This window comes from Phaseolus vulgaris, chromosome 4 (assembly GCF_000499845.2).
Source record: "Phaseolus vulgaris cultivar G19833 chromosome 4, P. vulgaris v2.0, whole genome shotgun sequence".
Lineage (NCBI taxonomy): Eukaryota > Viridiplantae > Streptophyta > Magnoliopsida > Fabales > Fabaceae > Phaseolus > Phaseolus vulgaris.
In genome coordinates, this window is record NC_023756.2 from 38,846,274 (window position 1) to 38,862,439 (window position 16,166).

General features: G+C 28.6%; 2 protein-coding genes across 2 annotated transcripts; both read left to right on the forward strand.

Moving 5' to 3' along the window:
• Positions 1 to 423, forward strand: LOC137838793 (probable xyloglucan endotransglucosylase/hydrolase protein 8). The gene has a single exon (XM_068648017.1). It carries the CDS (start codon positions 1 to 3, stop codon positions 421 to 423), a length of 423 nt encoding a protein of 140 aa, XP_068504118.1.
• Positions 424 to 10,249: 9,826 nt separating this feature from the next.
• Positions 10,250 to 13,766, forward strand: LOC137837602 (silicon efflux transporter LSI2-like). Its single transcript, XM_068646634.1, has 4 exons — positions 10,250 to 10,398; positions 11,533 to 12,802; positions 12,939 to 13,128; positions 13,262 to 13,766. Exons 2-4 carry the CDS (start codon positions 11,633 to 11,635, stop codon positions 13,522 to 13,524), a joined length of 1,623 nt encoding a protein of 540 aa, XP_068502735.1. The 5' UTR covers positions 10,250 to 10,398; positions 11,533 to 11,632; the 3' UTR covers positions 13,525 to 13,766.
• Positions 13,767 to 16,166: the final 2,400 nt, after the last annotated feature.

Genomic DNA, 16,166 nt, shown 5'->3' on the forward strand with positions numbered 1-16,166 from the left:
ATGCAATTAATTGTGGGGAGGTTTTATGTGGATAGAGTTCCTGTGAGGGTGTTCAAGAACAATGGAGAAGCAAATAATTTCTTCCCTGATGAGAAACCCATGTACTTGTTCTCCAACATATGGAATGTAGATGACTGGGTCATAAGAGGTGGGCTTGAGAAGACAAATTGGAAATTATCTCCATTTGTGTCATCCTACAAGGACTTCATTGTGGATGGTTGCCAATGGGAAGACCCATACCCTGCTTGTGTCTCAACCACAACCAAAAATTGGTGGGATCAGTATGATGCTTGGCACCTCTCTGGTGATCAGAAAATGGATTATGCTTGGGTTCAGAGGAACCTTGTCATCTATGATTACTGGAAGGATTTTGAACGTTTTCCAACTACACCAAAGGAGCGTTCATTGAGTCCATGGGATTAATATTGTATACCAACTGCAAAAATCCCTATTCTTTTGAGTCTTTTGCCTCATAATTTTTTAGTTACCACCAGAATAATGTGCAATTTTTTATTTGTAAGATTTTAAAGTTTGACAATTTTATATTCAAACATTTATTCATGCTTTGAGAAGACGAAAGGATTACAAGAATAGCAGTTATAATTTTTTGTATTATGAAATTATAATTTTATTATATTTTCTTATATTTATATAATATTAATTTTTTTTTATATATATATTTTTATATTAATATTATGTTAGTTTTTTTAGAAAATATAGATTTAGATTTAAAATTTAATTATTTTTTTTATAAAAATATGGATTTGATTTGAATTTATAAAAATTTGAATTGGTTTTATAAAAATTCAAATTGGTTTTATAAAAAAATATGGATTTGGATTTAAAATCCAATCCAAATATTTGAATTTGAATTATATAAAAATCCAAATTAGTTTTATAAAAAATATGGATCTGGATTTAAAATCCAATCCAAATATTTTGTATGAACACCATTGGTATTTACATCACTTATGTTTAGATTTTATGGTTAAGTATGAATGTTACAACTTAGGCTCAAAATAAACATTATATATATTATAAACATTGTTGTTAACTTTTAATTATTAAAAAACATTAAATATATTACTATAAGAAAATTATTAAATAAAAATTAATCTTAGAGACCAAAATAATTAGTTATTATATGGACTAAATTAGATATCATTTTATAAACTAAAAAAATTAATGACATTTAAGTAGTTTCTATTATTAATAAAAATTTATAAAGTAGTTTCTAAATTTGTATTTAACCATTAGCTACCTAGTTTTAGCTACTAACTACTTTATATATTAAATTAGTCTCTATTAGTCTATAGAAATTGTATTGGACATGAGTACTCGAGACCTCGGTCCAAGTATTTGGGTATGATTAGTTTGGCTTTGGGCCCAAAAGCAAGTCATGGGCTCGGCTCAGTTTCTTTGGTAAGCCCGGTGGAGAATAATTAAAATTGAGAAAATAATAAGTTTGGTCATATATTGATCTAAAACTGTTAAATAAGGGGAGAGCACTCGAGAATAAAGGGGCACGAGATGTGTAAAGGTGCCCGAGGACAAAATATTTTCTTGTTGTTAATGCCAAAGCATGAAAGGTGCATGTGAGCATGTGGTTTTTTGTTATTATTTTATACTTTCAGTAGAGATTATATTCTCGTGAGTGAAAGTTGTTAGAGGAATAACTATAAAAGGGGTTTGAGACCCCCGGTAAAGGGAGGTTGTTTTTTTAGTACTAGAGACTGAAACTAATTATTATTTTCTATGCTCTCGTTGACTTGATCGTCGAATGTAGAGTCCTCTCTATCTCAATGAAGTGTTGTTCCAGTGCGTCAGGAGGAGACAAACTAGAAGTGGAGCTTGTCCATCCAGTCAACCTAAGGTCAACTGCCAATAACATAAACTAATTTAGAATCTAAAATATTAGTAACTAAAATCTTGATAGCTAATTTAGATACCAATTTAGAAATCATTTTAATTATAAATTTTATTAATAACAAAAATCACTTTAGAAACAAATAATTTTTTAGTCTCTAAAATAATATCTAGTTTAGTCAATATTGTGACTAATTATATTTTGTATCTAAATTTGGTTGATATATATATATGATATATATATATATATATATATAATTATTTCTAAAATATTGAATATGATAAGATAATTTAATTATAATTAGATTGAATTAAATTGCTAAACAGAAATAAATAAAAAATCAACTCAACCTAATCTAATAATACTAAATTAGATTAAATTGAACCTAAGTTCAACTAGTAACACCATAATCATCAACTTAGAAACCTTAATTAACATTGTAAAGGGAATTTCATTTAAAACACATATTGTAAAAGAAATTTCATTCAAAACACACACTTAGAACATAATTAATAAGAATATTCATTAATATATGGAAGGAGTAGTATTCAGTTTAGGCACAAACAAGAGTCTTCACATACCAAGAGGCTTAGGTATATTTTAAAGTTGACATGCTCTAATAGAGAAGGATGTAAACATTACATTCAGATAAAATAAAATAAACTGTACAAATAGTATTTTAATATTAGTTTTGAAAAAGTTCCCATTTTAAAGTGTATTGAAGTGAATAAGAGAAAATTAGGAAAAACAACAAATATGACGAATGATGTCAAGCATATATACAAATTATTCTGTGAACACTTATTCTCGTCAAGATAACTAATTAAAATATAATAAACCAAAAAATTAATTAAAATACTAAAATATAGTTAGAACAAGACAAAAAAGAGTTAAAAAAATGTTTGTTGTTTAACAATAGTGCTAAAAAATAATAAACATTTTGTGAAAAAAAATTAAAAATTAAATAATACTAAAAAGTAAGAATTAAAATATAAAAAAATAATGAAAAAGAGAAGATAAAAACAATTATAATTATAAAGAAAATATAAAAAAAGTATAAAATGTTAAAAACATTTTTAACTCATATTTTTTCATACTCTTGTTTTCTTCCTCTTTCTCAAATAACAATCCTTTACCTTCTCTAACTACTTTTTCGAACCTTAACCCTCTAAAAGGTTTTTTTTTTTTACATAAATGTATTCCTATTATATATACTATTTACACAACTACAGGTTGAGTAACATTTTTTTTATTAATAATAAAAAAAGAAATATCTAAGTAATATTTAAATCTTTACAAAAAAACTACTCACAATAAACTTTCCAAAAAAAAAATCCCACTACATAGTCCAAAAAAGAACAACATGGTTTTAAAAGAACAAAATACAAGAATCTAGAGTAAAAGAACATCCTTAAATATCTAGGTCTAATAAACTCTGGCTCGGTAGACCATAAAGATTGGTGCCTACCCGAATGTTTAATAAAACTATTAATCAGAAATAAAAATAGAATCCATGATAATCCATCACTCCAGCTTTGACATTTTTTATCCTTGGTTTATGTCCTTATCATACTTGAATACTTGGAGATCCCACATCGACTAGAGATGATGACATTTCATTGTATATAAGTGAATGCAAACTTCATCCCATGAGTCGGTTTTATGGGGTTGAGTTAGGCTTAAAGTCACTTCGTAATATGGTATCATAGTCATTTAAAGTCTATCCTAACGAGTGTTTGTTGGGTCTATCGTGTCACCCGTTATCGGGTTGTTATCAGACCACCCATCATATGTTATCCCACGCACGAGCTGAGCTGGTTTTATAGGGTTGAGTTAGGCTTAAAGTCCACTTCGTAAAACCAGCTCGATGTGTGATCTCCAACACATCTTATTCTAATATTGTCTTTGAGTGCATGTGCCCTTCCTGTTGCTCAAACTTTTACTCCTTTTTGTTTTCATTCTTTTAAAGCATTAACCCTAATCCTAACCAATCCACGATTCTTCTCTCATTCACATTAAATTTTTTTCTCACTCTCTCTATATGAAACTTACTTACACAAGAAAACCTCACATCACTCATTCATCCTCATTTATTAGAAAATGAAGTTTAAGTTTAACTCAATCTTATAAAACTGACTCATAAGGTGAGATTTACATTCATTTATATATTATGAAATATCTTTACATCTCTAATCGATGTGAGATCTTCAACATACTCATTCACGTCGAGGCTACCAACTCATACATAAGACTATATGATAGCTTTTATATCATGTTAAGAAGTGAACTTTAAGCCTAATTAAAATTAGTCTATAAGGTGAGGTTTACACTCACTTATATACTATAAAATGTCTTTATTTTTAGTTGATATGGAATCTCTATTCAATAAAATTCATTTCACACTCTCATTCCCATCGTAGTGATACAAAGGCTTAAACTATTTCCAGCAAAACTGATGGAGAAAAGAATATTTCACTCATTTCCCTTGTTCAATTATGCTTTTTAATATATATATATATATATATATATATATATATATATATTGAGTTATGTATGAGTTTGGGTGATTATGTTTTCTTTCTCTTTATTTTAAAGGGTTCTTAAAATCCTTTTATATTTTCTGAATTTAGTTTTTTTGAAAGAATAAAATTTATAAAGTTTCACTCCATTAGAGCTTAATTAATCTTTTATATTTCTATTTTAATAGTTTCATAATTATGTTTAGATCTTACTGTTTATACTTGTTAAAAATGATGAACTTGTGTTTGATTCTTTCTCTAATGGATTATATTATTATTCAACTGATCAATGTCATTTGTCATGTGCATGTTAATTTGTATTTGTTCATAAATAAATTAAAAGAATAATTATGCTTGTTTTGTTTTTATACCTCTTAATTCTCTGTTTGACTCAATAAATTAGAAACTATTTTATTATTTAATAAAGGTAATAAAGGTGATAGGTTGTTAGCACAATTCATTTAATGGTCTTTACATTAATTCCACAATTTAAAAAAATAATTAAATAAAAATTAATTTTGAAAACCAAAATAATTATTTATTAATTAATTAAATTAAAGAATATTTTATAAACTAAAAAAATTATTGGTATTAAAGTAGTTTCTATTATTAATAAAAATTTATAAAATAGTTCCTAATTTAGTATTTAACTATTAGTTACCAAGGTTTTAACTACTTACTACTTTATATTCTAAATTAGTCTCTATTAGTCTTTTAGAAACTAATTTATAATCTAAAATATTAGTAGCTAAAACTAAGGTAGCTAATTTAGATACCAATTTATAAATCATTTTATAAATTTTTATTAATAATAGAAACCACTTTAGATATGAATAATTTTTTAGTCTCTAAATTAGCATCTAATTTAGTCAATATAGTGACTAATTATTTGTTGTCTCTAAATTTGATTACTATTTAATGATTTTCTTGTAGTGGTAGTTATCCTTCTATCAAATGAACTTGTGCAATACATTATCGTAATCACAATTGATAACTAATTTAGATAACATAATATTTCCATTAATTATTTTTTATGTTCAAGAAATTAAAATTGTGCAAAAATATTAGAACTCTTTTTGAGATTTTATCAAGCACTTAAAATCAATAAAGAAATTATATGGTCAGCTATATTTTAGGGTTAAACTTCACCAAACATTACTATCATACATATTATCACTCAACTTTCTAATTTAATGTTAAAATCAACTCCAAATATAATCAAACTCTAATTCCTTAGTAAAACGAGCCTAAGTTTACCTATTAAGAGTCAATCCCTTGTGCACTTAATAAGCAAACTTGCTTTCACAATAAGGTTTAAGACAACTAATGAGTCAACCTTCAATCGTAGATACAAGTTTCATTGGATATGTTGATTCGATTCTAGAATACAAAATATATTTTCCAATACTCAATGAATCAAATATCAAGTTATGGATGATCAAACCACAACAAGCATTAAACATAGAAACAAAATACTGACATTGAAAAGACATATATAAATATAAACAATATCAATTAAATGAGAGTTTAGTTGGTTACATCTAATCCTAACAAAATGGGGTTTAACTTTTCATTATGGACCCAAAAAGAAAAGATGAACAATAGAGAAAGATGGATAACCAAAGATAAGAAAGGAGGACCCCAAGGAAACCCTAGAGGAGCCCAGAAGTCTTCAAAATTGCATTTTTTTCTTCGAAAAAATAAAAGCTCCTTTTCACTCGAAAAACAAGAAGAATTAAGTCAAGATGTTATGTAAGCAAAAACATAGTCAAACACTACATGTTGGGTGCATCAATAAAAAAAAACTCTTTGTCACACTAGGTACGTCCATCAGAAGTAGCTCTATGTCCAATTGGTTCTCACTGCAAATCATCTGACCGCCAATGTAAATCACCATTGGGATGTGGCGCTCACTTGCAAGTAGGTGATGCTCAGTTCTGATGAAATTTTTCTCTACCATCATGACACTAAGCTTGATTCAAGGGGCGTCGAATGTAGAAAATGAAGCTTTCATGAAACCAAATCTGTGAAGAGAGCTTGATGTTTGTGCTGCTTTATTTGGGGCTTAGTTTTAGGGTGTTTAGAATTTTTGTAAAGTTCATTCTTAATCCTATGCACATCTGAATCAATCTGTTTTGAAAAAGAAAAATGTTTTTCTAAGCCAAGTGAAAAACAACCGGTTGATTTCACGGTTTAGTCGATTGTTTTACACCCAACTTGTTTGAGGGTTTCCAAAACTGATTTTGACTTGGTTAACTAACTGTCAAAACCAATTCAACCGGTTAAAACGATATTTCAATCGGTTGATTGTCAAATTTCTTAACAACTTTTCAAAAACCTATTAAATCTGTTTTCAGTTAATTTGAATTTGTTTTGGCTTGTGATTAACTGCCTAAAACGGTTAGATTTAAGAACTATAAATCTAGTTACCCTCCATATTAAAAAATACATAGAAAGTGAGATTGAAAACGTTTTTGAGAAGAGATTTGATTCAAAGTTTTGCAAGATTGCCTAAAGGTTGTGCATTGGTTCAAGAACTGATTTTAGGAGCTCTATGATTTCCTTAACACCAGTTGTAATTTGTTCCTTTTAATTCTTGTAGTTGTTTTCTTTCTGTATACTTGTAAGTTTGTAAAATTGTGAGGTCAGAAGATGGTTCTGACAGTGATTGTGTGAAAGACAAATAGGGTGAGTGTTCTTGTGTGGTCAAGATCACCTATTTGTGGTGTTGAGTGTTTGTAATCTATTGATTGATTGTTAGTGGAATACCTAGTGATTTTTTGGGGATTGGATGTAGCTCTAGTAAGGAGTGAACCAGTATAAATTGATTGTGTAATCTCTTCTTTCTCTCTCACTCATTACAAAATGTTTGATGTGATTTCTTCCTCTACTACTATAAACAACCGGTTAAAACGAAATTTCAACCGATTGTTTTTCTGCAAATAGTTTTAACAACTTTGATTTTTTGACTTCTCTGAATGCTCTTTCTGTGATTGTTGATAAGTCTTCCTTCTTAGCCAATCTTTACGAAAATCTTCTGTCAAATAATTCAGCCCAACCCCACCCCCCCCCCCATCTTATTTAGGTCATTAATTCTAACACCCAACACAGTTAATCTTGTGGATATTCCAAATTTATCCTCATTTATACTTTCTTATATTCCAATCTTGCTCCGCTCTGTCCAAGAAGGTTAAAAGCTAAATAAGAGTTAATTTTATTAATATAATGATAAAAATTGATCATGTTATTTTTTGCAATATAGATTTTGAGATTTGTTTCACCTTTATTTTATTTCTAGTCAATATACAAAATTATTTGTGATATTCTTTAGTAATAACCTTTAAAAATATGAATGCTTTATAAAGAAATAAAAAAATTAACTAATTTCTAGAAAAATATAAAGAAATTTTAAAAATAACAAGTTGACACATAAGTTTTCTATTTGATCATCTAACTATTTCATCATCTAACTATTTCATCATCTAACAAAGTTGGCACATAAGTTGTGACAAACTTGTGATGATAAATTAATATTAATTCAAAAGGTTCAAAATTAAAAAATATTTTATCAACTCAAAATGTTTTTACATAAAAAAAAAGTATATAATACTAATTTTCTATTACATATAAAAATGTAAAAATAATGTAAGTATTAGGAAGTAAGTTGAAACATAATCCATCCTTACAAAACCGGCATTATAAGGTGAAAATTGTATCCACTTTATAATGTAAATTTGTTTTATCTCTAGTCGATATAAGATCTTCAGTACATTTCTCTTACATCGAGACATATACAACTCGAGCATAAAACTATATATTTGTGGATGATGCGATAGTGAGTGACACAATAAACCTATCCAACCTTGTTTAGATAGAATCTAATACTATATTAAAATAAATTTAAATCTAACATATTTGATAAAATCAAGTTATAAAGTGAGATGTAACTATTTATATATTATAAATTTACCTTATAATCTCCAACAATAAAACCTAAAAATATATTTCATAAAACATAAATATTTTAAAAATTATAAAATAATATGTCAGCATTGAAGTCAAATTTAGTGATTCAAAACTAGAATGTCAACCATCAAAACTATATCTTAAGAAATATTATTATCTAAGTAATAATAATAATGATAAATATTTTTTTTTAAGTTAATACATTTTAAAAAATAACTTAGTAAGCAGGAAAGACGAATTTATTTAAGTATTATATTAAGCTAACTACTTTTAGAGACTTTGTGTTTCATTGTAATTATATTGCGAAAATTATAAAAATATTGGTGCCTAATATCTTCTACTTACTTTAAAAATAAATATAAAAATTTATGTTAGATATATAATTTGTTAGGAATTCAGAAATATGAGTCTAAGTCCTATTTTGGATAAGAAGTGATATTAAACTTATTATATGGGTTTGGTCATAGTTCATTAAAGCTAAATTTTCTCGACAAAACCTTTCTGAAAAATCTAATATTTAATATTTATCGTGATGAATGTAAATTTGATAAATAATTTTTTTTATCACTCCAATCTAATTATATCCTTTTACTTAACTAAGGAGGATTCAAACTTTATGTTTTATACTATGTTTGAAATTCATATAATTATATTTTTTATACAATTGATAATGTTTTATTAAATCAAATACATTTCTGCGGATAAAACTTTCGAAGAGTATTCAAATATTTAACATATCCACATCTGTCCACACGTGTCCCTTACGTGGATGTTTCAAATCTCTTAATACTTCAAAATATGAATATTTAATTCTTCAATAAAAATAGTTTAATTAAAGAAACACAAATATACATGTATGTGCCAAGAAACCTCCCATGAATGCGACAGAAGCTTTATCATCTGAAAGAGGTAACAGAAGAAGAAGATAACAGAAGCATTTTAATTTCAACTAAAATTGTTTACCTTCAATTTGATGAACACATTTTGGAACACCTCTTTCAAACAACTTCTTATCAACATATTCTTTCCAATTAAAAATTATAAAATTTTAGAAATTTCATTTCTTGGTTAAGAGATGGTATCCCTCATAATTTCATATATCTTTTTAATAAAATTTATTACAAATAGGCTTAATGATCTTTTTATTCTCTCGTTAATTTGGTTCAAGATTTTTTTAAAAAAAATTAATATGATCCTAACTTTTTAAAACAAATTCAGTGTAGTTTAATTTTTTTCTAGAAGGATTCATTGTAGTAGTAATTGAATGGCTGAGATAAATTTATTTTAACAAAATAATTCAACGAATAAAATGATCGTTTTAAAAAAAGTTGAAATGATAATGATTTTTTAAAAATCTCAAAATTAAATTGGCTTTTACATTAAAAATAAATTCTACAATAATAAATGTGCCCTAACTACAATGATTTGAAGCTATGATTGAAGCTGCCTCATATGACTTTGGTGCACACACACACCAGAGTGTCAGAGGGTCCCTCTCCAAGTGACCAAGTTGGTACGAAGTTGCTCTTTTCTTCCTTCTACTGCTGTTGGAAAAAACTAAGCATCATGGTAGAGTTTTGTTAACACAGATGTTTTTATTAGGTTAAAATTATAATGGATAATTAAAGTTTAACTTTTTATTTAAAAATATAGCAATTCAAATATCACAGTAACTTAGTTATTCCAATTTATATAGACTTTGTTCAAAGAGAAGATATTATGAGTAGAATGTATCACGTGATGAACCTAAGTTGCCTCTTATGACTTTTATAATATCAGCATGCAAAACAAAGTGTCCTTTTTAACCAACTGGATTCAGCTATAACAACTGGACTCAGTTGCCGCTTATGACTCATCCTTAAAGTGTTGAAGTATATATATAACTAACAAGAGGGTCATCTTTCTCACCAAGTAATTTGAAGTCTCTTCACTAGTTTTCAGCTCTGTTGCAGATTTTCCTGACATTATATTTTTTCTCAATCCAATTCAGAAAAAAAAACACTCAGAGTTCTTAGCCTTACATGGAGCCTTCAACTTATCAATAAGGTAACAATATGATGTAAAGTGTGTGATGAATGTTTATGTTATTTTCCTTTTCCAGTTCCCTTTGATTCAACTGCTGTGTTATATACCTTTGCTGTTCATTGGATCATTATGGTTATGGATTTTCAAAGTACATGTCTGGATTAAACCTGAAAGAGTTACAAAATATTTGTATTTCAGATGTAGGAAATCTTTCTTTCTCATTTTATATACACTGGAATGCATGCCTTTGTATTAAAATTTGCAAATATATTTTTGTAACTTCAAACCAAAGATGTGTTGAGTGGTTTCAAATTCTGGCTTTCATGGGTGGTATTTTTACCTCAAAAGTGGATAAAAACTTTGTTTTTAGAAGTGGTGGAACAGTCCACTTATATGTTCTTTGTGTAGCTACAGATTTGATGCATTTTGAGGGTTCAATGAATATCTTGTTGTTGTTCAATTTTGCTAGAATGTACAGAAGTACTTTGCTCAGTGTTTACCGTGTCAGTACTCTATATAACATGATACTACTAGCTGGCTATTTGAGGCCTTGACTGAGGACAAGTAGCCCTTAAAAAAAGGAAAAAGTGGATATGGTTCTCAAGTCAAGTGTATCTTGGATGAGGATTAAATCTGATACCATTTTTGTTTGTCAAAGAAAAAACACCATTTTCCCCAATAAGACACTGACACGTGGTGTTGACAAAGAGTTGAGTTGAGACAGCTATTATTAATATTATTTGTGATTCCTCTGGTATCGGTATTGGTTTGTTGGTTTGCTAACCATTTTTTTATTACATCTTATTCATGATTTTTTTTATTTTTATCCTAAGTTGTTTTTTACATAACTACTTTTAACTTTTACTCTAGGCTTTGAAATTTATATGATTTTATCTTTCAACGGTGTTGTCATGTTTTATAACATGAAATTCCAATGTCTAGTCTGTATTTAATTTTATTTAAAGCATGGCAATGGAATTGAGCTCAGTCAAATACCATAAAAACATGCACTCTACCTGCTTGATCCTTAATCTTCAATAATGATTAACTTAACTCATGTCTTGAAGTGTTAGATTGAGTGGGTAATGGAGTGTTAAATGTTGGATTTTCATGTAGTCTCACTAAGTTACTAACCAACTGGCTTTCCATGTTCAGGGAGTTCTACCAAACAACATCCTATTGTGTGTTGACCTGGAGGTGAAAGTTTGAATATTTGTTTGGAAATTTGGGAACTTTTGCTTGTTTAAGCACAAGAATGGCACTGACTTCTCCTCCAACAGTTGTCCTTGGTTCAGTAGCCTTTGCAATCTTTTGGGTTCTAGCAGTTTTCCCATGTGTGCCTTTTCTACCTATTGGGAGAACTGCAGGGTCCCTACTGGGTGCAATGCTTATGGTGGTATTCCAAGTTCTTACTCCAGATCAAGCTTTTGCTGCAATTGATATACCAATTCTTGGTCTTCTTTTTGGCACAATGGTTGTGACTGTTTTTCTTGAAAGAGCAGACCTGTTCAAGTACTTGGGGAAGTTGCTCTCATGGAAAAGTAGAGGACCAAAAGACTTGCTTTGTAGAATCTGTCTGATTTCAGCTATTTCAAGTGCTTTTTTCACTAATGACACCTCTTGTGTTGTATTGACTGAATTTGTGTTGAAAATTGCTAGGCAACATAACCTCCCACCTTACCCTTTCCTTCTTGCACTTGCTTCAAGTGCTAATATTGGGTCCTCAGCAACCCCAATTGGGAACCCCCAGAATCTGATTATAGCTATTCAAGGTAAAATATCATTTGGGAGTTTTCTAGTTGGCATTCTTCCAGCTATGCTTGTAGGACTTGCAGTGAATGTTGTAATTCTTATAGCCACATATTGGAGGGTATTAACTATTCATAAGGATGAAGAGGATCCAATTTCAGAAGTTGCAGAAGAGGAGATTATGTCCCATCAGTTTTCTCCAGCTATAATGACTCATTGTGGACCCTTTAATTCTGAAGAATGCAATGACAGTTCAGAACCAACTAATAATCTTCAGAACTCTTCTCAAGTTCACGTTATGACAGACCAAACAGTGCCAAGTTTAAGGGAAGTTCAGATGGTTCCTAGTAGCACAAACGCAAAGGACTCCACAATAACCACAAATGCATCCGAGGAGAGGACCAGTGACACAAAGGAGGAAACTAATCCTTCAAAAGATGTTGCAATAGTAGTGGATAGACCTATGGAAGCACGTATCATGCACTCTTCAGAAGGAAAGGAGGACTATTTGAGCATAAAATGGAAAAGGATTCTATGGAAATCTTGTGTTTATGCAATCACATTGATGATGTTGATTGCAATGCTTCTTGGTGTAAATATGGCATGGGCTGCAATTGCAGCTGCAATAATTTTGGTGGTGCTTGATTTCAAAGATGCAGGGCCAAGCATAGACAAGGTAAAACTTATATCATAGAACCTCTTGTACATAAATCTCATTTTATCTCTCTTCCTTTTGAAACTCTACCTATTGTTATTCTTGAGCCAGTTGAACTTTGAACAATCTCTTACCGTGATTTTTCTTCTTGGAACAGGTCTCTTATTCACTTTTGATATTCTTCTGTGGAATGTTTATCACAGTAGATGGCTTCAAGAAAACTGGAATTCCAAGTGCTCTGTGGGACTTAATGGAGCCTTATTCTAGAATAGATCATGCTACTGGAATAGCTACACTTGCTGTAGTTATACTTGTCCTATCAAATTTGGCTTCAAATGTACCAACTGGTAAGTACATGATCACCTGCCAAAATTGTTATTTTTCTTGTCAAAATTCCTTGAGTTGATATTTGACCATATTCTTCTCTCTTAAGAGCCATTTTCATCTGATGAACCAAAACATTCTATTTATGTTTTGTAGTTCTGTTGCTTGGAGCAAGAGTTGCAGCCTCAGCTGCTGCAATTTCCAAAGAAGATGAGAAGAAGGCATGGCTAATCCTAGCTTGGGTGAGCACAGTAGCAGGAAACTTTTCACTATTAGGATCAGCTGCCAACTTGGTTGTGTGTGAACAAGCTCGTAGAGCTCCAAACGTTGGATACACATTAACTTTTTGGACCCATCTCAAATTCGGTCTTCCTTCAACTCTCATAGTCACTGCTATTGGATTGACCCTCATAAACTGATAAAACAATCACTAAATGAGAAATTTACACAAGCAGAATAGGTTCATTTGTAACACATTTTAAGGTTGTGTGAGAGAATACACGGAGATACATGTACATTAACATAGGATATAGGATTTCTCTATTTTTTTTTATCATTTACATCATCAAATAAATGTATGATCATGATGATCCTAGCAAAAAAGTTTGTTAGGAATTCTCTGGATTTCAGCTTATAATAAAATGTCAGTTTTCATGTGAAATGTTATACTTATTTAGTTGCTTAACTTTCTCTGAGACAGCTCCAAGTTAGTGCACTCCCATCACATGCTACCCTTTTGCAACTTTATGTCCCTTGTGTTGGCATGATCTGAAAGCTTCTTATCAAAGCTTAGGTGGTTGTTTCCCACATATATTTTGAGAGATAAAAGGAAATAAACTTGTGGATGATAAACATGTCCATTCTCTATTTGTGGATTGTGAAATGTTTGCTGACTTTTCCAAATACAATGAACAAAAGAAGTTTCAGAATGTATCAACTCAGAGGAAACTTTAGTTTCAGAATGTATTGAATATGAAGAAATGAAGAAGACACGTGCATGGGACACGTGCATGGTTATGTGTAGGTGAATGGAGCCCAAGAAATGTAGGAGCATGGCACGTGGGAGGGTGCTACCCGTGGAATGTCCTACATATCTCCCTTTGCCTTATCCCTAAGTTTTCATCAACAAGATTACATGTTATTGTGCCTTCTCTCATTGCTTAATACTTTATTTCAATTTGCATTTCTTCAATTTTTCATATAATTTTGTGTCCCTTTTTGCAATCAAACTCCTAATACCATAATCATATAACCACTACATTCTATCTTGTTAAATGGAAACTATCTCGTTTCCTCTTTCAACATTATTAGAATCTTTTAATAGGATTATAGATTTAATTGTTATAAACAATGTAAATCAAATTACATAGCATACAAAACAAAGTACTTGCTTTCAATTATAAAATTTATAAAAAAAAAGAAACATCATAATTGATTTTGTAAGGGAAAGTGGCATCTTTCTTTTATTATTTGGAGAGTTTTTCTTCAAAAATCAATGGAATGACTTAACATGATTGTGTGACAAATCTAAGGAACACATTGACATCAATTCTAGGCACATTTGATGGCTCAATTGAATTGGAAGCAAACATAATGTAAGAGATTATATCATCATGTACTGAGCATGGAACATTGCTTACATAACACCCTAAAACTTATATAGTGAAATTTACAAAATGGAGCATTCTAACACTAACCTTAAATACACGCACTTGATTGAGTCATTAATTGCATAACTTCTTTCCATTTGAAATTCATTTTTTTTAATTATAATTAGTTTTAAAATTTTAAGATTAGCTTTTAGTTTAGGAGGGACTTTTTAAAACAATTTTTTTAATTTATAGTTTAAAAGTTTACTTTTTTTTATGATTTAAGATTAGTTTGAAAAGAAAATTATGTGGTAGTAATAATATGTTAGTAACACAATTGTGTGGATGGATAATGATAATAATAATGGTGATAATATTGATAATATATTGAAGCTAGTGATGATGATAATAATAGAGATGGTGTAATGACTATGTAACCTAAGATTTTTGCTTTGTAAACTTTAGCAAGAATATCAAATAATAAAAGTAAGAATGTATTATGCATATAATGAAAAATATTATAATTTTTATTGAATTATGATTATATTATCATTTATCCCATAAAATTATTCAAATCTCAATCCGTTAAAAGAACTTAAGTCTTTTTGTTTAATATTAATCTCTTAAACTAGTAAAACTAAGACGCTTACATTTAAGAAAAATGTTTAAATAACAATCTTTCATATTTAACCTATTGTTAAGAATCAAAACGATTGATTCTCTTCTGTAGCTCAAAATAATCTATTAATTACAATTGAAATTATAAAATGATGCAAGTGATTTAATGTTCAAATTTAAACAACACAAATATTAAAATAAATGAAAGACAATAATAAATAGTCATTAACTTAAAAATAATTTATAAATTTAATTGCATTAAACCAAAATAAAAAGTTGCGAATTTCCTTCCATGTTTGATGATTCGTCCTATAAAATTAATAAAAAAATAACCAAAATTAAATGTAAAAGATAAGAAAAATATTTAAATTTAAATAATATTAGTAACTACAAAAAATATTCTGCACATAATATGCCTAATCCATATATATGATTCATAATCTACCAGCATCCTCTCTTAACCATTAGTAACTACACACTATAAAAAAAATATTAAATAAAAATTAATTTTAAAAATAAAAATAATTTATTATAATATTAACTAAATTAAATATTATTTTAAATACTAAAAAAATATTAATATTTAAAATTATTTATATTATTAATAAATAATTTTTAAATTAGTATTCAACTAACTATCAAACTTTTACCTACCAAAGATAAAAATATTAATTAACTAATTAAATATAAATATAAAAATAATACAAACTACTTTATATAGTAATAATAATTTTAATTTTTAAAATAATATACAAGTTATAGTAAGTAATTATTTTTTTTAATAATTATTTTTGTATTGAGAGCAAATACCTTAACTCAGTGTATTATTTTAATTTATCTCAATATTTGGTGAA